The sequence below is a fragment of the Salarias fasciatus genome, chromosome 4, assembly GCF_902148845.1.
Source record: "Salarias fasciatus chromosome 4, fSalaFa1.1, whole genome shotgun sequence".
Classification (NCBI taxonomy): domain Eukaryota; kingdom Metazoa; phylum Chordata; class Actinopteri; order Blenniiformes; family Blenniidae; genus Salarias; species Salarias fasciatus.
Genome location: NC_043748.1, coordinates 24373337 through 24396530, shown reverse-complemented (window position 1 = coordinate 24396530; position 23194 = coordinate 24373337). Strand labels below are relative to the sequence as shown.

Genomic DNA, 23194 nt, shown 5'->3' with positions numbered 1-23194 from the left:
TGGATTTGATACAGCTAAATAAACGCAGAGGGGTTTAAACTTCTCTTCCCGAGAGAATCCTCCTCAGTGGCTTTAACTGACCGCAGGCTGGCGGCCGGTTTACGGCTCCTCCGGCTGGTTAACCCCGGTTAACCCCGGTTAACCCCGGTTAACCCCGGAGCGGCGGGATGAGAGATTAGAGGAGATCAGGGAGAACCGGGAGCCCTGGCCGTCCCGCCACATCCTGGTACCGCGCTCCTGCAGGACTCAGCGAGGGTCCCATGACTTCCTGACCCAGTGAACCCCTTACCCCCTCGTCTCTCTCAAAACACACACCTCCTCACACACACACACACACACACACACTCTCTCTGTGAAAGCTTGTTGTTTTTGCTCCTGGCTGACGGTCCTGGCTGGAAAACACGGTCTCCGACATTCCAGCCTTCACTCGTGCGCTCGCACCATCAGCCGGGATTCTCCTCAGTCATCGGCTCCACTGGCTGGACTGCACAGCGTCACACACACCACTGCAGGGTTCCCACACACACACACACACACACACAAAAGCTTTCAGCTGCTTCACGATGAGCAGATTCCAACAGGTTCCCGTCACTGAAACCATTCCTTTGCTTCTTGACACGGTGTTGGTTTCAATGACGCCACATATGTGAAGAATTTGCATTTGTGGGATGAGTGGCGGGACAAACCGCTGGCAGAGTCACTGTGTGAACAAGTCCTTCTCTTTGGAGATGAACTCCAGTTCAGTCTGGACTCACTGCAGCTGCCCCTGGTTTAAATTACCCATAATTCCCCCTCCTCCCCGCTCATCAGATATCGGTGGCTTCATGGGCGACGATCTGATTACCTGATAAAAGCCATAATCGCTCCGTTCTCGTGGCTTATTGGCCGCTGTTTTCAGACCGGAAGAACCAGAGGAGGGAGCTCATCCAACAAATGCATGCACATGTACTGAGGGTGGCGTGGAATAGACTGGTGTTTTCATTGAGTAAGTAAATTGTCTTGGTACTGGGAGCTGCTGCCGCTGGAGGTGGGCTTTCACAGTCAGCATGGCCGGATCCCGGAGGAGAAGCATCTGTACAAGTCTGTAGCTGCAGCGCTGCTCCCGCCTTCACTCCAGAGGCAGCTAACCCCGGGACGGCCCACGTCTTTAATGCAGCGTAATGCTCTGAGGCAGCAGGTGCCTGCGGAGGCCGGGCCGGCACGCAGCTGAGACACACTCGTGGGATCGCTCGTCTAAGTGTGTGTGCGGTGTGCACGGTTATGAGCCGTGACACTGTTATTTTCAGTATTACAACATCACAAACGGCTGCCTGGAATGCGTCTTCCAGGTGTGCTTATCGCCAGTGGAAGTGTGTGAGTGTGTGTGTGTGTGTGTGTGTGTGTGTGTGTGTGTGTGTGTGTGTGTGTGTGTGTGTGTGTGCAGGTCTGTGTGTGTGTGTGCATGAATCAATGCTTGAGGTCACACATATTTCATTTGGGAAGAATTTGAAGGATTTGCAATCTAATTAATGTTTGCACACAAATATCCAGTTCATCGTGTTTAATAAGGTGTTCCAGGAAATCAGACTTATTTAATCCAGAGTTCAGGTTTAACTTTACTTAATTTACTTTAATTTACCTTAATTTTGAGTCATATGTTCCACACTAAGCTATAACTGAACCCGGAATTTAGCCTGTTCCACTTTCTAATGTGCATTGCACACCCTCAGAGTGGCCAAAGCCTCGGGCCGCCCCTGTGATAGCCCCCCTCCCCCCCAGGGGCTGTATCTGCAGCAGTATCTTGGTCTTTCCACAGAGCCATAGCGCCGAACGCTGTCTGGAATGTGGTTGTATTAGCGGTGGTGGTGGTGGTGATGGGGTCGGGGACAAGCCCAGACTTAGCATTCCCTCGTGTGCCCACAGGGCGGGCTGGGCTGGATGGGCCGGGCTGGGCCCCCCGTCCCCGTCCTCTCAGTATTTACTGGATCACTGGTCACTAAAACCTCAACGAATAGTTGGATAATTGGTCAAGGCAGTGAGTGCAGGGTCCCTGACATGTACCGCTCTGGCAGCTTCCTTCCAGCCCGCCTTGCTTCCATCCATCCTAAAACACTCATCATAACAACTGATTCTTTCATTTTAGTGACCGTAAATCATGTTCTGCCAAAACATGAAGAGCAGGAGAAAGGTAGTCGGTACAACACCTTAATCAACACAGGAATTTGGAGCAGCATAGTCAGGACGGTATTAGGAGTCAGTACTAGCACTGAGCCATGCTACATGCTAAACATGACTAAAGTACGACCGATAACCGTTGGAGGGGTTCGCGGTAAAGCATAGTGGTGTATCATCTGCGTATGGAGTATGAATTAAGCTCTATGGTATTTAAATTGTATCAGTACTCGGTATCATCTCTGCCCAGAACCAAACCCCTCTTGGTCCCGGCACACTTCGGGCTGGCCGTGAACCTGACCTGTCTCGGGTATTGAGCGGTGAGACAGTCCAGTTCCAGACAGGTACTGGAACCATGAGCAGTGGCCTCTGAGCACCGGCCAGTCAGGGGTCACGGCTGGCAGCTGCCTCAGCGCCCCCTCTTGACAGCGGTGACGCAGATGCTTCCGTTTCTGTCAGCAGGTCTTCTCATCCCTGCCAACAGAGTTCGCTATCTCTGTCCACGAGGTTCTCGGCTTCTGGATGTCCTTGTAGTTCTTCAGACCTGGATTATAAGGATGGGGGAGCCGCCTGAAGGCTTCAAAGTTGGTGTCCATCTTTGTTCGTTTGCTGTGGCGCTCTGGCGCATGCGTCACCAGCACATTTGTGCAATGCAGTCACAAAATTTGGGCTTTGTGAAAAACGTCTGGGGAGGGATCCTAGCGGACAGGAGTCGATGAAGATTTTTATGAAACACGGACCGATGCGGACCGAGCGCACATGGACCTGGAGGCCTTCAGAAACGGTGTTAAAGCTTCCAGTGGCAGGATGGGGATCACTATACAAGTCTGAGTTGTTTGAAACCAGGTATAATGTCCAAAGACCAGGACATTAACCTGATCTGTGGCAGAAACAATGATGTCCTGTTTTTGTTTATTAATTTATTTAAATTTTCAGCTCAGAGGCCTTTAAGTTCAGCCAAGCTAATTCTTCTACCAACTGTATTCTGCACCCTGAGCCTGTCCCTGGAATGTGACGGTGACATTTAGACTACCGTCACAATTTAGTCACGCACGCACACACACACACACACACACACACACACACACACACACACACACACACACACACACACACACACACACACACACACAGTTTCTTGGTTTGCAGGAATGTGATGCTGACCGGCTGAACTGAAGGTCACTTGTTCACTGTTTTTTTTTTTTTTTTTTTAATTCCTTCATGAGTTTCTGGACTTTTTCCAAAACCTGCAACAACCGCAGCTCTTCACTTCACGGCTGCTGACCGACTTCACAGGACAAATCCCACAATAGCCCCTTTCACACCTGCCCTTTATTGACTTAGAAACGCTGCAGAATGAGCCCCAATGGTCGAAGGATAAAAGAAGCTTTCATGGCGTGAGATTCGATCAGACTGATTCAGGGCCTCAAACGAAATCTGAAAGAATCCGTTTTCAATATGTTACCGTGTAAAGGTGAAACTTTTCTGAAATGAAAACACGAAAATGATGCTTTCATGTCAAACGCTGTGTTAAAGGGACCTGAAAGCTGAAAGACTGCAGGGCTCTGGCAGGACGGTGAAACTTGTTGATCACACTGGGAAAAGATGAGGATCTTGTTGATGTTATCAGTTGAGGATGCCAGGAGCCGTTTCCACTGCACAATTACCATGATTTATTTATCCTCTGGTTAATGAGTAACTTCAACCAAGCCGGTTCCCTCACAGCTGCCCTCATATGTCGAAGTTTAGGGTCTGGACTGTACATGCATTATTACAGCTGCAGGCCTTACAGGTTAACCTGACACACACACACTCACACACACACATCCTTTCCAACCCTGGAGCAGGAATGTTGGACAAAATGCATTTTTCTCTGCGCTGGCTGAGGAGTAGTAACTCGGAGGCATTTGAAATCCTCTGGAAAAGCAATCAATTACGAGGGTGTTCGACTTGACAAATGGTGCCTAACAGGAGGAGATAAAAGTCAAAGCAGACACACGTGCACGCGCAGCCACGTGCACTGCTGCTGGATGGCCGCCCCGCGGCGTGCACACACTCCCCGGGACGGAGCCGTGGAGGCAGCCCGAGCGCCAGAGACACGGAGCGTTTGGGCTTCTGGCTTTATCAGATGACGCATTGTGTAATGGGAGAGGATTAGGGTGAGAATGAAGGAACACAACAGGTAGACACACACACACACACACACACACACTCACACACACTGACACAGGAGAGACGAGGTGCAGCGGCACTGTCACGGTAATTATTTTGTTTGACAGGGTGTTAGCAATTACCTGATACCAGGACTCCTTATCTCCTGCATGGAGGGCAGGTTCAGACTTGTAGACTCAGTGAACCTAGCCAGACACACACACACACACACACACACACACACACACACACACACACACACACACACACACACCTTCCCCGCAGCCTGCCTGGAGCCTGCAGGGGCTGCGAGCCATTAGCAGCTCAGGTCGGAACTCGGCAGGTAAATGATTTAAAGCCAGTCTGCCTCCGTTCAGCCACTCAGGGACTCCAGATCAGTCCCTCTAAACTCCACCATCGGTCGTGAAACCTGAATCAACTAGAACAGCCTTAACTGCTGCGGTATCAGGTGATAGCTGGACATGTGTCCATATTGCAGTTTGAGCGATCTGTTTTGTTCGCAGTGGCTTTTTGCCGTCGCCCAGCAGGTGGCAGTGTTGTCAGGCTGCTACTCATGATGAGCGAAACGTCAGTCTGGGCCTTGTGCAGCTTGAGCAGGTGGAATCTGTTTTTAACGCTGTAAAATCGCTGCCTGTGTGAGAACGTATGTGGAGGAGCTCAGATTCATCTGCACTTCGAAGCAGTGAGGAGAACCGGGCCGACTGTGTTCATGTACCTGCATTCAGGGTGCGTTCACTGAAAAGCCACGAGGAACACCGTCAGCGAAGTGAGGAACAAAAGCCAACACCTGTCCTAGATGCTCTGTGGTCCGTTGGGAAAACGGTCCTGTAGACACGTGAAACCAAAGTCGAGTTCTTTGAAATCAATCCATTCATGAGGGCAGAGCTTCAGCAGAGCTTCAGCAGACGGTTGGAGTTACCAGAACAGCAGAACAGAATTACCCAGACTGAACAACCAGTCCAGCAGCAGCAGCAGCAGCAGCGAGGAGAGATCACGTTTTATTAGATAGATATTAACCTTTCAGTGTGCAGTGGTAGAACTGATGAAACGTCAGTGATGGAGAAATCCTTCCAGTCAGCCTGGGATCGACATCATGAAACAGATTTATTATTTTATAGCTTCTCAGGTTCCCAACGTATTCCCAACGCTGCGAGATCAGCTGCGTTCAGCTGGAAACAGGCCAAGAAAGACCAGCTTGCTTCAGGTCCTGTTTACACTCAAGCTATTGCAGCTGAAAATGTGAAATTTTTGTTGCGTTTTCGGGTTTTTTGACATGTGTGTCTGAGTACAGATCATCCCACAGGACTCTTTGTACATGAGGGACAACCACAAATGCTTGTGTGCTTCTGTTAATATTTCCTGTTGAGTTTATCTATTAACCAACTTAAAAAAAGCTGATATTGCCAGTTCCTTTTGGTGGTGTTAAAGTAGTGCTGGTTAAAGCACCTCCATCCTTCCATTCAAGAGTGAAACAACCAAACCAATCATTTGGTTTTCATGGCTGGACCTTTGACTTGTTTCAATTGTATGATTTAAATTCAAAAGCCAGTTTTCCATATTTGATTAAAAAAAAATTAAATAAAGATGCCCCTGAATAACAGTTTCCAACAACATTTTGTGTGAATTACTGTATTACATACTGTCCATGTTCACATGTGCAGTAATTGTTGACAATCCTGGTTCAGCAGCTTTTATTCCAGAACCTGATGTGAATTTGTTCCTCAACTTTTCGCCCACGATGAGCCTTCTTTGTTTTCTTCATCACGGGAAGAGTTTTTCTTTTCTCCAGTTCCTCGCTGGTTTCTCTCTCTAAACTCTTTCTGTTATTGTTTCCATCTTTCAGCTCTTTGTTTCCCTGTGGTTTCTTTGAATTGTGCCGTGTAGTTTTGTATATAGGTGGAGATTTTAGGGGCTTTCCTGTGGTACTGTAGCAGCTTTCTGTTGTCATACAGTGACATCTGGTGGTCCCAGGTGGTACGACTTCTCGCTGTTATGCAGTGTGGTGTCCTGCTACCTTCTAAAGTGTGTCTGAACAACGGATGATAGAATCTGGATTCTTTTCTTAGAGTTTTTTTTGTTCTTGGAAATTGGAATCTCAGATTTGGTCCCTTTATTCATCCATAGCCCTAACGACTTGCTTTTTCTTTCTTCCTGTCTGCAGCACTGAAAAGATCTTTTGACGCTGAAGATGCTGACGACACCCCGTCCTTCTCGCCTGCCTCCCCTGTGCCCACGCCCATCTCGCCCTCTTCCTGCCACTTCGGACGATCTCCTCCTTTTACCTTCAACAACAAGAGCCTGGGTTCTTCGGTCCATCCTCACCCCCACCTGGGTTCCAGGCCCAGCCCCGTGCTTAAATCCCGCGCTGTGGCCAGCAGCTTGTCCTTCAACCGAGGAACCGCCAACAAGCCGTCCGTCCACAACAACGGCGCCTCCGTGACCAGAGCGGCGTCCTTCCAGAGCAGGCTGAACCCCAGCGCCTTCTCCATGCTGTCGGGGCCCGGGAGCGACGACGACAGCCTCCACAGCTCCACGTCCAGCCTGGAGTACTCCGGGCTCGGCGGCTACACCCTGCCTCTGGGCAGGATGGGGTCGTACCACAGCCCTCAGCCCCAGCGCGAGTACCGCGGAGCTCCGGACGCCAGCGTGAAGAAGGCCTCCTGCCATGGGAGCGTTTTCAGCTCGGAGGCCGGCCAGAGGCAGGCGCTGCTGCAGGGGGTCCAGGAGCCACGGGGGGTGAACCACGGCTCCGTCTCCATTCACGACATCCACATTCCTGGCGGAGTCGATGCAGCCGGGACGCAGAAGGGTGCTGTGAAGTACCGCGATGCCAATGCCAACTGGAATGGCCATCTGAGTAACAGCAATGCTTTTGGGGAAGAGCGGTACGGCGGCTTCAGAAAACTCTCCCAGCAGCAAGACCCTCGAGCCCCGAAGCCCTCCCAGCCCAGAGCCAAAGAAACCCCCCGCCTCAACAAGTTCCCTCTGGATCTGGACAGTCTGGTCAACAGCATGTCCCCCTCTTCACCCACCAGCATCGAGGTGGTACCCATGAGCCCCTCCCACCCAGATCCAGCGTCCAGGAGCTCAGGGGGGGCCCAGCATCACTTTGACCCTCCGTCCAGTGCCGCCAGCCCGTCGGCCTCCCTCAGCAGCCTGGACAGCTCCTCTGACACAGCGCCTCACCCCTTTCACCACCCCTTCTCGAACTTCTCCCCGTGCTCCCCCTCTCAGAGCTCCAGCTCTGTCCCAGAGATGATTGCCTCCCATGTTCCTCTCTCCCCGGCGCAGACCTTCCAGCTGGACATCCTGCCGAGGCCCCAGGTGGTTCAGGTCGTCCCCACCCTGCCCAGTCCCTCCAGTTCGTCCAGCACGTCCAGCCTGAGAGCCGTCGGCTCTTTGGAAGACGGAGACGACGATGCCGGAGATTCCGTCGGCCTGATCTTACAGCGGATTGCCTCTTTCTCCTGGCCGGCCCCCACCGACGGTCCGGCCAGCGGCCTGACCCCGTCCCCCGGTGTCCAAAGCAGCAGGGAGTCCACAACCACGTTGGGAGTTCCCGCATGGAGACAGGAAAAGAAGGAACGGGAAGGTAAGATCATTTTAATGACGCTAAAACGAGACGACACTCCTGAAAAGAGACAAATTCTCCTGAAGAGTTTTACACACACTGCTTTAATCAGCTGAGACAGTTCCAGGGGGGGCGGGGGGGGGGGGGGGGGGGGGGGGGGGGGGGGTTACTCTTCCTCTGCTGTCTTTCTCTCTCTGTAAATGTGTTTGTGTGCTCTGAGCAAGTGATGACAGCAAACTTCCTCTGCTTCCATTGTCCTTGTGTGACTCTAGGAGGACATGTGAAGGTTAGTCAGAGGGAACCAGGCAGATACGAATGTCTGCACACACTCACTCTCACACACAATAACACACTAATCAATCACTTTTCAGCTTATTCAGTGCATTAGGTAACTGTCTCCTGCTGACCCATCCAGTGTCGTTGTGATGTAGATGATAAATTCCACCGCTTGGACAGGCCACAGTGGTTAAACCCTATATCCTGGGAAAGTGTGGGGAAATTTGAACAGTGTCAAAATGTACTCCTACTGTTGAAGTTAACGGTGTTTATGTGTGTAAACAGGGCCTGAGAGAGTGTTCATCAGAATTAGATAAAAAGGTTTGAGGTGCCTTTTAACACTTGTTAGAGATTTCTCCTGGTGGACATGCAGTGGGAGGGAACTCCTCTGGAAAAGCAAAATGCAGCTTGAACAATCTTTCTGTTTCATAACAGGAACTTTTTATTAAAGCAGCACCGGCTGGTCCGTGATGTGATTTTCAGTCTGCAGGGACTTTAAAACAGACGTCATGAGGTCTAGATGTGAAGATGTTCTCTGAGGATTGGGCGCTCTGCCGCGGCGTCCGGATGTTTACGCGGCGCTCTGCTGGAGTCGCAGGTTAAAAACACAGAGCGGAGCAGAAGACAAACAAACAGCAGCATCTGCTTTCACACACCTGTGGGGGCTTTCCAGCCGTCTCTCCTGGACTGGGTCCAGTTCCTCTCAGATAAAAAGAAGAAGAAGAAGAAGAAGACATGAAAGAGGCTTCCAATGATCCGGAAAATTCTATCTTAATTTGAGCTTTTTACGAGTCTGCTGTGCAGAGAGAGAAGAGCAGCACGTGTCTTTCATACCTGTTACTCAGTTTACTCCGGATCAGAACCGGCAGGTAGCTAAAGGTTGGTATTGTACTCGTCCGTCCATGAAGTGGTATCAGTCCATCTCCAGTCACCTGAAGTCATCTCCTACTAGCCAGTGTTCTGCTCCACTGGGTCTGGTTGTTCAGAGAGAAACGGACTGGTTCTGAATGTCTAACTGACCTGGTTTATCTCAACACTCAAAGAACAGCCTGGATGCATCTCTTCAAGCTGTTCTCCTGTTGCTTCATGTATCTCCGACAGGGTGGAGAAGTGGGTCGAGCTGTCAGTCAGTCAGTGGAACTCATCCTGTGGTAACCTTTCACACTCCCAGCTGCCGGGTCGGACACATTTCTTTCCCCTCACGACCCCGACCAGACCGACCTGGACCTTTTCTTCAGGAATGCAGATTCCTGAGTGCTGGAGTCCAGTCAGCTGCTGTCATGTGATTGGCTGATTAGATCTATGCTATGATGAGCAGTTTACAGACCGCTGTGTCCAGTTGTGTGTGTGTGTGTAGCAGTGAGATTGTCACTGTGTTGTTCCTTGTAAAAGGTCCAGCTGTGAGGCTGAACGCGCCGCAGCGTTCAGGAATGCAGAGTTTATACTAGTCGAGCCAATGAGAGATGAAAACATTAATATCAGAGACAAACGAGTCAACATAACGAAAACTTCTCTGGATGAGACGAGAAGAAGCTGCAGACGTTTTCTCTTTCATCAGATTGGCCCCAGCGGTGCACAGCTTCAAAATAAAAGCATGGTGGTTCTGTGCTTGAGACGATGGTTTTCCTTGGGGAACTCGGAGCGGCCTGGTTATCTGTGAAACCAAAGTTCAGCTCCTGCCACTCAGCAAACAGACCCCCCGCCCCCCATCTGTCTCCTCCGCCGTCCCTCCCTCCTTTGTCTGGCGTCTTCCTTCAGACCTTATCGCTTCTCTCCCAGCAGCCTCACGCCTTCCTAACTGGCTTGTGTGGAATTAATTTCCATAAAACAGGTGGAAACCCAATAAGATGGATTTAAAAAGAAGTGAACTAAACCTCGATTGAGAAACCTAACCCTGAGCTAAGCTAGCATGGAGGCTTCCTGCTGTCTTGACAGTCTGGCTGTACATACAGCTGTGTGAGTTTCATTTATGATCAATGAGAAAGAAAAAAACTGGCAGAAATAGGAGTGTGTTCAAAAGAAGAACAGGATGGGACCAAGAGCAGATCCCTGAGGAACTCCTCCACTGAGAGAGAGTTTTCCCGCAGTAACGCTGAAGCTCACCGCCTGGTTTTCGTGTCTCGTCTGACAGCTGCTGCTCTGCTCAGAACACGACGCTCCTGCAGTCACTTCTAAATTATAGGCTTGATGTGCTCTAATGGATGTTTACAGTCAAATTATTATTGCTCTCTATCCTGTTTTGTTTCCCATCTGAAGCATTAGAGGCAGAGAAGGGGCTCCGGGCCGCGGAGGAAGGAGGTCTGTTTGCTGGGATCAAGTTCTCATTAAAGTTTTCTAAAGAAAGAAAGAATGTTGTTTGGTGTCGTCCTGATCTGTAGCTGCAGGAACCCGGCAGGGACGCCTCCGGAGCTCAGAGGACAGCCGTCAGCGGATTCAAACCACTTGCTTTCGTGGAATGTTCAGTTAAATGTGTGAAGTTAATGAAAAATAGCGTTAAAAAACTTGGAATTAGGCAGATTCAAAATGCAAAACAGAAGATTTTATTGGACTTTATTGCAGGAACTTTAGTTTCAGTTGCAGCTGATGCGTTCAAGCGCTCTGAAGTTTGTGGGAAAATAATCCGTGGTGGTCGACGAGGCGAGTCATTCTGCTGCTGGAGGTGACCTTTGATCCCATGTCCTGCTCAGAGACCTTAAAGGCTGCTCTATGATCCTTCTCCAACATGTCTCCAGTACCAGCGGCAGAGCAGCAGCCTGCAGCAGCATGATTGTTCCGCCGCCGTGCTTCAAACAGAGCGGCATTTTCCCACAGTGCTCTGCTGCGGTTTCATGTGTCTCCAGAACCTGATCTCCGGCGGACTGAGGAACCTTTCTGGCGTTCTTTCAGTGCCGCCGCTCTGCTTGGCTTCGGCCCAACGCCTGAAATCTGAGCGCACCAAGCTGAAACAGGGACTTTTCCGGCGGTTCCACCGGAGTGGACAGGAAGCTCACACCTGCTGTTTACGCGGCGATGATTCCCTGAAAGTGGGAGAGACCGGCGTTCAGATGACGCAGCAGCGCCGGTCATTTCGCAGCAGATGTCGAAACGGAAAGCCGGGTGGAAACGGCGCTAACCGATGTTTAAGCCGACGCCCAAAACACGGCGACAGGTTCGTTCCTCCAGCCGTCACCGTGCAATCAGCGCCGAACACACTCAAAACAGTCATCACGGGAAAACCACAGCCGCACTGAACAAGTCTCTCTCATGTCCCTGCTGTGTTCTAAAGCAGGTATCCGTTTCAGAGTGAAAGTTCAGACGCAGGGAGGGACGAGGAGAAACCAGATCGGGTCTTTCCGTCCTGTTCTCTGATCTCCTGCACGTTTCTCCTCGTCTGCTCCGGTTCCTGCTTCCTGATCCGTCTTCTCGCTGTTCCTCTCTCTCCAAACACTGCGTGTGATGCTCGGCGCTGTCGGGCTCGCCTCAAAGGTCGGGGGAGTCCGGCGTTTCCGAGCACGCTCAAAAACAAAGGAAACGGTGAAAATGAGGCCGTGTTGTGAGGGGAGCCTCCTCTCGGCCTCAGCCTCAGCCCGCCGGCCTTTCCTTCCCATCAGGCCTGCTTCCTGCCCGCTCGTTTGGTTCAAGGCCCCCGAAATGTGTTTCCTGCACCAGATAAGATTAGCTGTTGAGGTTTGCTGCACAAACAACCAGAGACTGTCTCTCACACCCAGAGCGCGGACGGTCAGGGAAGACGACACATGAAAGGACGACAGGACCGGAGACAGCAGACACGCCAGGGTCCTGAAGCCTCCTGGTCCCACGCCGACGCAGTCCCATCAGCCCCGGGTCAGTCCGCCTGGAAAATAGAAGAAGGCCCCGCTGAAAACACAAAACGTCTGTTTTGGGGGATCTGTTTACTTGAGTTCAGTTGAAGTCGGTTTCACACTCGATTGCAAGGTGTAAATAAAGGTCATCGGCAGTCATGTCTTCCAATGGGAAGCCAACTTCAAGAAAATTTGCTCTTGTGTCTGTACATATTTTTTAGCATTTCCAAGTTAAATAATCACAAAATCAGACCCACACTTTGTGTGTGTGTGTGTGTGTGTGTGTGTGTGTGTGTGTGTGTGTGTGGAAGTGAGCTATCACAGCAGTGTACTTAACTTCACATCAACAGGAAACTATAAACTTCAAGTAGCACTCAGGGCGAAAGCTTCAGAGTCTGACTCATCTTTAATAAACCCCTCCGCCTGGGGAGCCAGCGTGTCCGAGTGTGTGTGTGTGTGTGTGTGTGTGTGTGTGTGCGTGTGTGTGTGTGTGTGTGTGTGTGTGTGTGTGTGTGTGTGTGTGCGTGTGATCTGAAAGACGAAGCGGCTCCGCTCTGACATCCACAGCTGGAAAACGTTGGCGGCACGTGGAGGGAACAGGCCTGCGTCCGCTACGGCGTGAGCGAGTGTTGTGATGGAGTGTGTGAGGACACGGAGACGGCGGGCGCCAGGAGGGATCGGGGAGGGGCAGGAGGAGCGACGGGGGGCTGTTTACACCACGACGTTTTGGGGTTCTGCTCACACAACAACAACGTCTCTGCTGAACCCTGACTGTCCCGGTCTGAAGTCTACTCCTCAGATCTGTTAAAGAGCCGCTGACAGCTAAAAACTGAATGTGTGCTCTGTAGCAGCGCCACCTGGAGGTCAAAAGAGTGACAGCAAGAACAGATTTCCGCCGCATCATCCTCTTCCAAGCTTTCTGATTTGTAGGTTTTTCTGATTCTTGACTCATAAATTAAGGATCAAAGTCTCGTCTGCGGGTGAACTCACTGCCACAGCGGCCCTCCTCTCCTCTCTGGGCCTAAATTTAGCTCCGTTTGTTTTCTGTCAACACTAAAGTTCAGTTCGTCACAGGACAGAAGAGTCTGGTGGACGAGGGGAGCCGGGAGGAGGGCCGGCCGCCTGCGGCTTTGTCTTCATGTTGATACACGCTGCGAGGCACACACTCCACATTCCTGCTCCAAGCACTGTGTGTGTGTGTGTGTGTGTGTGTGTGTGTGAGAGAGAGAGAGAGAGTTTTACATCTAATTAGAGGGCAGCGGTTCATTTTAGTATTACTGAACTCTATTTATAACTTGAGATGCTGTTTCAAAGTGCTGTTCTTAATTGTATGAACCTTTTATTATTGTTATTATTATTTTGCTGCAGTTGTTTTTCGTGTATTTGGAACTTTATAAACTGAGCTTCAGAGTTTTGTTTGCTTTAAATCTCAGTCACATCATTACCAGTTTGAAACACTGATTAAAACTGAAATGATTTGTCATCCTGCTGGCCCACAATGCACTGGCTTCATGAAAGCTGGACTTTTTCATCCTTACATGAAAACAAAGGAAGCCGCCCGGACTCGCTGTCTAAAGGTTATTCTGCTGTCTGAACGTGAGCTGGGGACATTCTGTCATTAGTGTTTCAGTGTGGTGGCGGCGTGGCGGCGGACTGGAGCAGGAATCAGAGGAAATCACCTGAAGCGAGGGTTTTAAAGAGAGGGTCCTGGATGTGGCCCGTGTGGCGGCGGCGAGCTGTTCTCCGACCAGCCAGCAGGGGGCAGTGGAGGCGTTTGACTCGGTGGAGGAGGCAGACTGAATATAGTCCCTCAGTGCTCAGCAGGTTGAGGAGAGGGGGTGTGTGGTCGGCCTGAGAACCCGAGCAGTCTGGGAAACGGATCACGGGGAGCTGCTGGTCTGGAGCCCGGAGCACCGGGACGCCCGGCCGGACCGTGGAGCCCAGAATGACGACAGACTGGCTTATTTATCAACCCTGAGCGGTGCTCACGGTTTTGGTCCTTCAGGCTGAGGATGGAGTCTGCTACAGTAACATCAGCTCCCGTCAACGTCTCGGCTGTCGGCTACATTTTATCCTCTTCCTGTGAGGCTGCAGAGAGATACTGTCTCAACCTGCAGGGTTTCAAGGCCACCACGCCGTTTATCCTTTCTCAGGGGTTTCTGGGTATTTGGTTGAAGTCTTCGCAGCTTGGTTGAAAGTCCTCGTTGAGTTCTTGATACGACTTGAGCCTACATTTTACTTTAAGTAACGGAAACTCCCAAAACCTCATGTGTATCAGCTTACGATCAATTTGATTTTTCATTCATATTCGCTTCCATACTTTCCAGGCAATTTTGTTTATTTACCCATTTTTAAAGCATCTTTTTTGTTTCATGAAGCCATTTTCAGGATTTTAGCTGTTTTTCACATTATAGTTGAAAGTAATCAAGAAGTCTGATGAGTTTAAAACCTTTTTTCCTCCTTGTGAAGGTGACTGTGGTATGTCAATAAATAGAGGGAAGATAAAATGTCGATTGTGGCATAATGGCCACATGTGGCTGCGGAGCCGCGGGTTGAGCACCGCTGCTGTGGCTGGCTTTAATTGGATCTCTTCCCTCGTAGCTCCGGGCTGGAGTGAAGCAACACGAGGCTGCATGTGTCACCTGACAGCCGCAGAAGATCTAACCAGGAAACCATTTCCTCCACACACACACACACACACACAGCAGGAAATGCATCACCCTGTGACACACACACACACAGTTCCACGCCCCTGCACACACTGCCTGGACCTCCGGACTGAGGCAGCAGACGGCCGGCCTCGGCAGCAGGTGAGGAGCAGCGCCGCCGCTTCCTGCTGCTCTGCGGCGTTTCTGGAAGATTCCCTGGTGGGAGCCGGTCTGCGGGCCTGTGAGCTTCACTCTGTTTGTTCTTCAGACGTCGTTGATTCACAGAGGAAGGAGGCAGATGTGCCAGGAAGGAGATTTAACCTGTTCAGTGTGTCGTGAATTAACTGAGAGTTAAAGGGATTTATGCGAAATTCAAGCGATGCTGCTTTTGTGCGTTAGGGGGCAGAAGTGAGTCCCGACTGTTTTCACTGTGTGTTTATTATCTAATATTTGTTGATTGGTCACACGAGACGCTACATTCATTAGAAATTGGATGCTGGGGCTTTTTTATGATTCAACTGATTTGTTGAATTTAGAAATGGCAGCACGTTACTTCCTGTGTGTCCGGGCGCTGGTGTCAGCGTCGGCATTTTTTAGCATGTGGCATCGTCCCGATGAGTAAAACTGGTCCACATTTACTTCTGTAAAGAGTACGGAAATGTGAAATTGCAAAGTTACAACTGATACGTTTCCACTGCCTGCAGTGTCTGGTATCATTAATCTGATCAGTGAGAATGTCGTCAGGTCGAGTTTTGATTTTTCTGATTCAGCGTATTTCACAGATTTGAGTTATAAATGGATTTAAGTTAGAAAACTTGTCAAGGTGTTTTCATTTGAGACTTAAGATTAAAACCTTCTTATCAATTCAAAATGACGGTGAGAACATCAAACAAATGAGGCTGTATGAAGTAAAACCTGCAAAATCTTTCAGTATTAGGAGAAAATATATGACGATGGAAATCCTGACCAGTGTTGTTTCTCTTGGCCTGAACTTCCATCAGGTGTGTTTGTGTTGGTGACCTGCCGTCACCAGGGGAGTTAGGACTGTCAGACCTTTATATTCTTTCAGGTGAATGAATTGGGACTTTTCATGTATAAATTTCTGTCATATGAAATGTGGGTAACACTTTACTTGAAGCCCCCCTGTAGAACACATTATAAGTACATTATAGCGCTGTGTAACTATAGTTATAAACACTTATAAATGATCACAGTGCTTTATAACATCAGGCCCTAACCCTAACCCTATGCTGTACAGAGGGATGCGTTATACCGGGAGCTTCAAGTGAAGTGTTCCTGAAATCTGCAGTGAACGATCTTCAGTTTTGGTGAAGACGCAGCCGGAGACTCAGAGAATCAGATCTTCTTCTTCTGACGGCGTTACAGATTACCATCAGTCAAAACTCAGCAGACGACAAACACGACTCTCAGTCGAGATCCGGTGGTTTCCCAGCATGCAGTGCAGGAGGAGGTGTGGTTAGTACTGCAGTGGTTGGCACTGCTGGCTGTTTTGGTTGCAGCTTCACTGGTACCTGCAGGTTCCAGGTTAACGGCGCCGTGGCGTCTGACGTCGACTCACGCTGCAGATCTGTTCAGAAGGTTTGGTCAGTGCCGGGTTCCGCCTTCGGCTCACGGATCAGACGCTGGAGCAGGGAGAAGGTTTCAGATTGGACCCCCTTCAGTCTGCAGCTGGAGGAGCCATGGACCGAGACACCGAACCCCAGCAGCGCTCAGGGCAAAGATGGCCCCTCCAGTGTCCTGGAGCAAGACTGTCCTCGATGGATGGATGACACAGCCCCTGGTTGGTGTAGCATGACCTTTGACCCCCATCAGACTCCAAGGAGGAGACTTTCAGCCGAATGAGGAGGAGAACAATGATCTCCAGCAGGTGTGTTTGCTCATGAACACCTCGACATCTGAGCCAGCGGAGACAGGAAGTGGCGACAGGAAGTGGACCTGGCAGCGCCGGGATTGGTTAATCTGCTGGCGGTTCCTGTTCCGGTGCCGGGGAACTGGAGGAAGTGCAGGCTGCCTGAGGTGCTCAGATCAGATTAGATTACGGTGGCTGTGCGTCCCGGCGGCCGGGCGGCTCTGAGGCAGATCAGATCCATGTGATCCACTGAGGCTGGAGTCCTGAGCGCTGACGGCTCAGTCCCTGCGGGATAAATGACCCTGACAGGGCCGGAGGGCGGAGTCCTGCTCCTCGCAGGGATTAGTGGAAGCTCCTTGGGCCATTTGCATGTGAATGGACCTGAAGGCTCCCTCCCTCCCCCCCTGCCTCCCTCGCCCGCTCTCTCTCAGCCTGCAGCCGGAGCGGGACGCGAAGCGAGGGGGCATCGCCGCTGCTCCGAGCGCCTTGCAGCAGGACGTGGCCGGCGCGCTCCCCGGACGCCTCGCCGCAGACCGCCGGCCCTGTGAATGAGAGAAGGTAGGACGGCGTTCCGCTGCGTCCTCGCGGCGAGCGCCGGGCTCCGTGCGCCGGCCACGCTGGCCCCCGAACAATGAGAGCCCCTGGGACGGGTCCAGGATGGGGGTGGGGGCTTTTGTTCGGCCTCGGCTGCTTTCTTACCAACTGTTGAATCAGACAGGTTCTCCGAGTTGCTGGGAGAGCTGGGAGTTCTCTGCCTGCCAGCGTTCTCCCTCTCCAGTCTGTTTGCTGATGCCTCACGTCCAGGAAGGTTCTATTTTCCAGAGTGTGCAGAGTTCCCACATGGCCGAGCGACGCTCTGCTCTGCTAAAGTCGTTCAGGACAAACTGATTCTCACTCCATTCGTGGGAAGATTCAGGTTTCTTCACGACGGTTTAGCCTTTACACTAAATCTTTCAAGATGTTCACCGTCAGTTGACTAATTGAAAAAAGAATCAATTGAGGATCTGAATGATTTATTCCTGGTGGCCACAGGTCAGAGGTCAAATATACAAAATCCAACAAAGTCAACAGGAAATGAAAACCATCCTGGTGGAAAATGTCAGCAAGAGAAAGAGCACGGTCAGTTTTCTGAACAGATCTGAAAGCATAAAGATGCTAAAGTGCGTCGTTTTGCAGGTCTTATTGCGTTTGCAGTTCTTCTGAATACCACTGCAAATTCAATACTTTGTGTCGATGTCAAATATGAGACCCGTGGGCTTAAAGTGGCCCAACGGAGAATCTAGTCCGGTCTGGAGATTGAATGGAAGCACCTGCCGGTTCCGGCTGAAGGGCTGTGGGAGGAGTAGCGGAGTTGGCACCACTCTGAGACCTGAGTGGACGATCTGTGGCTCGGTGAGCTGCATGATGAGGCTTCAGCAGTCTGAGAAAGATTACCCGCTGAGTGTGTCTCAGCTTTATTGAAAATCTTGCATCAACCTCTCAGTCTGTGCATGTCTGAATGTTTCAAAGTGGAGCGCAGGAGTTCAGTGTTTGGTCAATACTGAGAGCCTGAGACAGTGAAGAAACATTTACATGGCAGTGATTTCAGTTCACTTCAGTTCAGCTTTATTTACGTACAACACCGTCATTTCCAGGCACTTTTACTGGGAAAAACCCAACAATGTAATGTGAAAATGTTTGCTAGTATTCAGGGTGTTGTGACAACAGAACTCTGAGTCGCTGAAAACACAACTTTTTGAAAATGCTGGAGCTCCGTCTCCATGTGGAAGTGCTGCTAATGCACATGGAGGAAACAGTAGTTCTGCTCAGTGATAATACGATCGACAAGGTTTCTATCCAGATTCTCCTGGTCCTGGTCCTGGTCCTGGTCCCAGTACCCCATGAAAACTACATTGTTTTCATTGTTTCTGCTGTTTTCGTGTGAATGGAAATGGTTTTCAGAACAGAAACAGTGTTCTCCCTGGTAACTGCTTCCATCGGCCCTCAGGGAAAGTCGCTGTTTATTCCCCGGTAAGACACTGGCGGAGAGTCCAGCTGTGTTCCTGATGTGCTGAGAGCTGATCGCCGGGCTCTGGAGCTCGTCTGGCCTCAGACAGCCACACATGCAGGCGGAGCGTCTCGGTCGTGCTTCACGGTTCTGCCCGGTAACAGCAGGTCCATGATGGATGCCTCCCTGCAGCTCTGTGCACTGCTGCTGTCAGGCCAACATTCTCACTGCTGCTGCACTTTCTACCCCAGGAGTTTGGGCTTTTAGCTGTTTTTTTCTTAAACCCTTTGAGTTTTCTGCTGATTGAAAGAAAACCATGACTTCCATTCTGTCCACTAACAGAAGTCTCTGTATGATGTCTGGTTAACAGGAGCGTTTTTGACTCTGTCGCTCAGGAGTTTTCTGTCAGATTGAGGTTTGTGCTTTGAGCGAACTCCTCAGAACATTCGTCTTGTCGACCAGAAGGTCTTTCAGCGGCTGTTTCAGGACAGATGTGGCTCCCTCGGGGATTTCTGAGACGTTGACTGCATGATGCTGCCTCCGCCATGCTTCATTTAAAGCCACAGTGAGCCTTGATGATGTTGATCAGATGGAGGGCTGATGGCTTTACGCTTTTATTTTTCAGTTTCATCAGATGATAAACCTTGTTGACTCTTTATTCTTATTAAATCTTGAACTGCGACTTCTTCATTTGACACTCTGCCCAGAGCGTTAGACTATCGGAGACAGTGTCCTCTGTGAGGGACTGAAGGTCTGAAGCTCTTCTGAGTTTTCAGAGGAGTCTTCATGTTGGTCACTGGACTCATCTCCTTCTTGTTGAATCTCTAAACAGAAAATATTTCCTCTACTTTTTTTTGATAAACTACAGAAGCCGGTGTTCGCTGACTTTCCATTCCCTCACGTCTACTAGTTGGTTTACTGTGGCTCAGTTTGTTGCTCAGTGTGTTGTTTTCCAAAAAGTTGGCAATTTGATTCCCATCCCAGCATTCCCTTGTGTCCTTGAGCCAGATATCAAAGCCTTAACCTTTGGCCAGTGGAGTGTCAGTAGCTTCCATTGGGTTCAGACTGAGTGAATGTGACTGAACACCTTCCTCCGTGCATGAACCAGGGTTTGAATCCCTCTGAGCATCTTTCTATCCAATAACTCCAACCGGAACTGCAGGAAGTCTCCTCTGAGTCTGGTTCTGCAGGTTTTTTCTGTTTAAAGGGAGTTTTTTTTCTTTCCAGTCTCTCCTCTACTCGCTGATGTAGAATCGTTGGTTTTTCCTGTAGAGGTTCTTTGAGATTACCGTCTTGTTCTCGGTGCTTCAGAAATAATGAACTGAAGTTGAATGAATCTTTCTGTCTGCATTATTATATTTCATATTCATTGTTTCCATGATATCCACGGGCACAGTAAACTCATCACAAACGAGTGATTCATGGAAAGAGTGAAGGTTGGACTAGCGGTCCTGGATTCACGTTCTTCATCGCTGAATGAAATGTCCCGGGTGAAGACGTCTCCGGTCAGCCTGTCCTCGTGCGTCCTGACTCACCAGGATTACTTCTGTGCCAGTAGTTGTACAAGTTGGATATTTTTAGCTGATTAAATTATGAGGACTTGCAGCGTCGGTGCGGCAGGCCGGTCCGTTGCTCCCTCCTGTTCCCGCCGCCGTCGCCCAGACGCTCAAATCAAACACGCCTGGCGTCATTGTATCGGAGAGCGCTTGTAGCACACACGGCCTGGAAGCCAATCCTCTTAGAACACACGGCAGACTAAACACATGCGCTCGCGCCGCCGGGAGGGGATAAACTCACCCGCCTCAGGTCTGCAGAGAGACGAGTGTCTGCACAGCTCGCCGCTCGCCGGTGGACTTTGAAAGTTCATTGATGTGAAGCATCAGAACCGTTGGAGTTTAAAGTGAAGCCAGTGGAACAGCAGCGAGCCAGACGTTTAGTTTTGTGAAAACGGACATTTTTCATCATGTGAATAGAAAAAAGAAAGACTTAAAGTTTGAATTTAAAGGTTCTCGTAGGATTATTTTGCCGGTCCTGTGCTCTCAGACATGAGGAGCAGACCGGGAGCAGAACGCCGTCTGGCCGTCTGCCAGTTTGAGTCTGAACGCCGCCATCATAACTCAGCGGAGAAGCTCCTGCCTGACGCTCCGTTCAGCCTCAGCTTCATCACTGAGTCACGTCCTGGAAACTGTTCCCGTTCCTCAGAATCCGCCGGAGAGTCGGAGACAGACCGGTCGGCCCCGATGGAGGAGAGCGGCGAGAAGGAGAGGAGGATCATGGCGGACGAGCCGCAGGACGAGGTGAAGGGCGAAGAACACCAGGAAGAGAAGCACACCATGGAGGAGGAGGGGAAGGGGAAGGAGAAGGGCACTGACGAAGGAGAGATCCAGAAGGAGTTCCAGCTGGAGGCGGAGCTGAAGGTGGAGGTCGTCCCGGCGGCGCCCGGCCTGCAGGGCCTGCAGGGCGGCCTGGTCCGGGGCGCCGACCTGTTCGGCTACGTGGGCATCGAGGCCGTTCTGGACCAGATGAGGCGCAAGACCATGAAGGCCGGGTTCGAGTTCAACATCATGGTGGTCGGTGAGTCTCCACAACACACACACACACACACACACACACACACACACACACACACACACACACACACACACACACACACACACACACACACACACACACACACACACACACACACCAACAGAGGGTGATTTAATCTAATTTTTCTTTGTGTTTTGGGATCAGTTTACAGCACTAACGGCTCAGCGCCTCTGAAAACAACTTTTTCAAAATATCTCCCAGCTCTCATCATGTACTCGGCTAGTTCTCTATCCATTAAAGCTGGGGTTGGCGATCTGAATGAGATACATTTTTTTAAATACTGGTTAAAATGATCTTTATGAACCGATGGGAAGCAATTCATAGCGTGTTCTTACAGTAGAGCGGAAAATATCCGCTATCTACAGCAGCAGTAAACCGGGAAAAACAGCAACCAATCGTCTTGACGGGACACCTTTTTTTAAACCAATCAAATCCCTTCGCCGTTCGACCTGCCCCCTGCGCGTACATGTCAATGGCGTGCACTGACCCTGGTTCAGTGCGTGCGTTGCCAAGCTGAGAAGGACGGAGCGTCGTTGCTGAATGGCGGAGAAGAATGTTTGGGGGTTTACTTACCGTTGAGTGCGCCATAACTTGGCGTAGTGCAAATAAAGAAAAACGAAGAAACGAAGCGCTGAGGACAGGTTAGTGCTGTAACAGCGGGGGGAGCTGGGCGGAGCTGGGCGGAGCTGGGCGGAGCCTTGGGGAGATGCTATATTCGAATACATGCTAGTTTTCGCCAACCGTAGCTTTAATCTTTAGACTGATTTTTCAATCATTAAACCAATCTAAACAACTTTTATCATGCTTAGTACATAGGATATAGCATCACTGGCGTGAGAGCCCCGGAAGTCTTTGGCATGTAGCATGTAGCATGTAGCATGTAGCATGTAGCATGTAGCATGGCTAGTAACACAGCTGCACCTGCACCAGACGGGACACAGATAGGTAAAAAACATGAGAGTGAAGAAGGCATACCTGGAATGGAAGAATCACAATAATCAGAAGATTAAACATGTTTTACAGAAGAAACTGAATGTTTTAGAAAATTAGAACACAGCCGTGAAAAGTTATTGTTGTTTATTTCATTCAGTTACAGAAGATGTTACACAGGTTTGTATGGAAATGAAGGCCAACAAGTGCTTTTAACAACCACTCTCAAGCCCAAAGTGTGTGTGAGTGAATGAGTGTGTGAGAGTGTGTGTGTGTGTGTGTGTGAGCCAACATCTTTTCTTTCCCTGATTCAAACTGGGCTCCCCTGCTGAGCTGCAGCCAATCACAGAGCTCCACATTAGGTTAGTCGTCCTCTGAGCCAATGGGCCGAGCTCTCCGCTGTGGCCAGCCGGCGGCTCGGCCAATGGGGAGGCAGGTAGCGTCTCCTCCGGGTCCCCAGGATGGATGGCAGGTTCTGCTCACAGCTCTTTGTGCTGGAGGCCAGACTCAGCAGGTCTCTCTCTCTCTCTCTCTCTCTCTCTCTCTCTCTCTCTCATCCCACATCTTGATTTTCCGACTGAAAGAGGAAGCACCAGCCTTCATAGAGGAAGTGGTTGTGAAAGTGTGTGTTCTCTCCTGTGACACACACACTTCCCCTCAAGTTTAACTGAAAACACAGACATGGATGTCACTGTCACTCTGCCGTTGTTTACGTCTCATTTTGCACTTTCAGGTGAAAATTTTACATTTTCGTTGATTTTCGAGGTCTGTTCACATGATAGTTGTGCTCGGAGGCACCGGAAACGCAACTTTTTAAAAATTTCTCTGAAAACGGGAAAAAAAAGCAACTTTCCTTAAATGGCGCTACTGCACATGCTCAGTAGGGGGCACCTGATAGCCCAAAGCAGGGAACGTTTCGAGGTTCCGAGTTTGCCTTAATTAAACCATTAAATGTTTGAAATATTGAATCTGATGGAACACGAAATGCTCTGAACATAAAATGCTGAATGTCCCATGATGCATTGCTTCCAACAGAAACAACAAAATAATGCTAGAAAAATAATAAATTTCAATTTTCAGCTTAAAAAAACTTTCATTTCTGAACTATTGTAACAGCAAATGCACTGAAATAAATTCCAAGGAAAGAAAACAAATCAAGGAAAATCTCTTTTTTCCCCTATTAATGGTTCCTCATGG

The 23194-nt window shown here is 50.1% G+C and overlaps 1 protein-coding gene across 5 annotated transcripts in view; it reads left to right on the top strand.

Moving 5' to 3' along the window:
* The window catches only part of septin12 (septin 12), a 37810-nt gene that overhangs the window by 5572 nt on the left and 9044 nt on the right, over window positions 1-23194 (top strand). The window contains exons 2-3 of one of the 5 annotated variants that reach the window (XM_030089510.1): window positions 6485-7915; window positions 20678-21049. In XM_030089510.1, the coding sequence (XP_029945370.1) occupies window positions 6485-7915; window positions 20678-21049 (1803 nt within the window). Of the gene's footprint in view, window positions 1-6484; window positions 7916-11924; window positions 11993-14679; window positions 14860-16914; window positions 17047-20677; window positions 21050-23194 lie in introns of those variants that run through there. The other 4 variants (XM_030089514.1, XM_030089513.1, XM_030089512.1 and 1 more) reach the window with 4 other exon arrangements.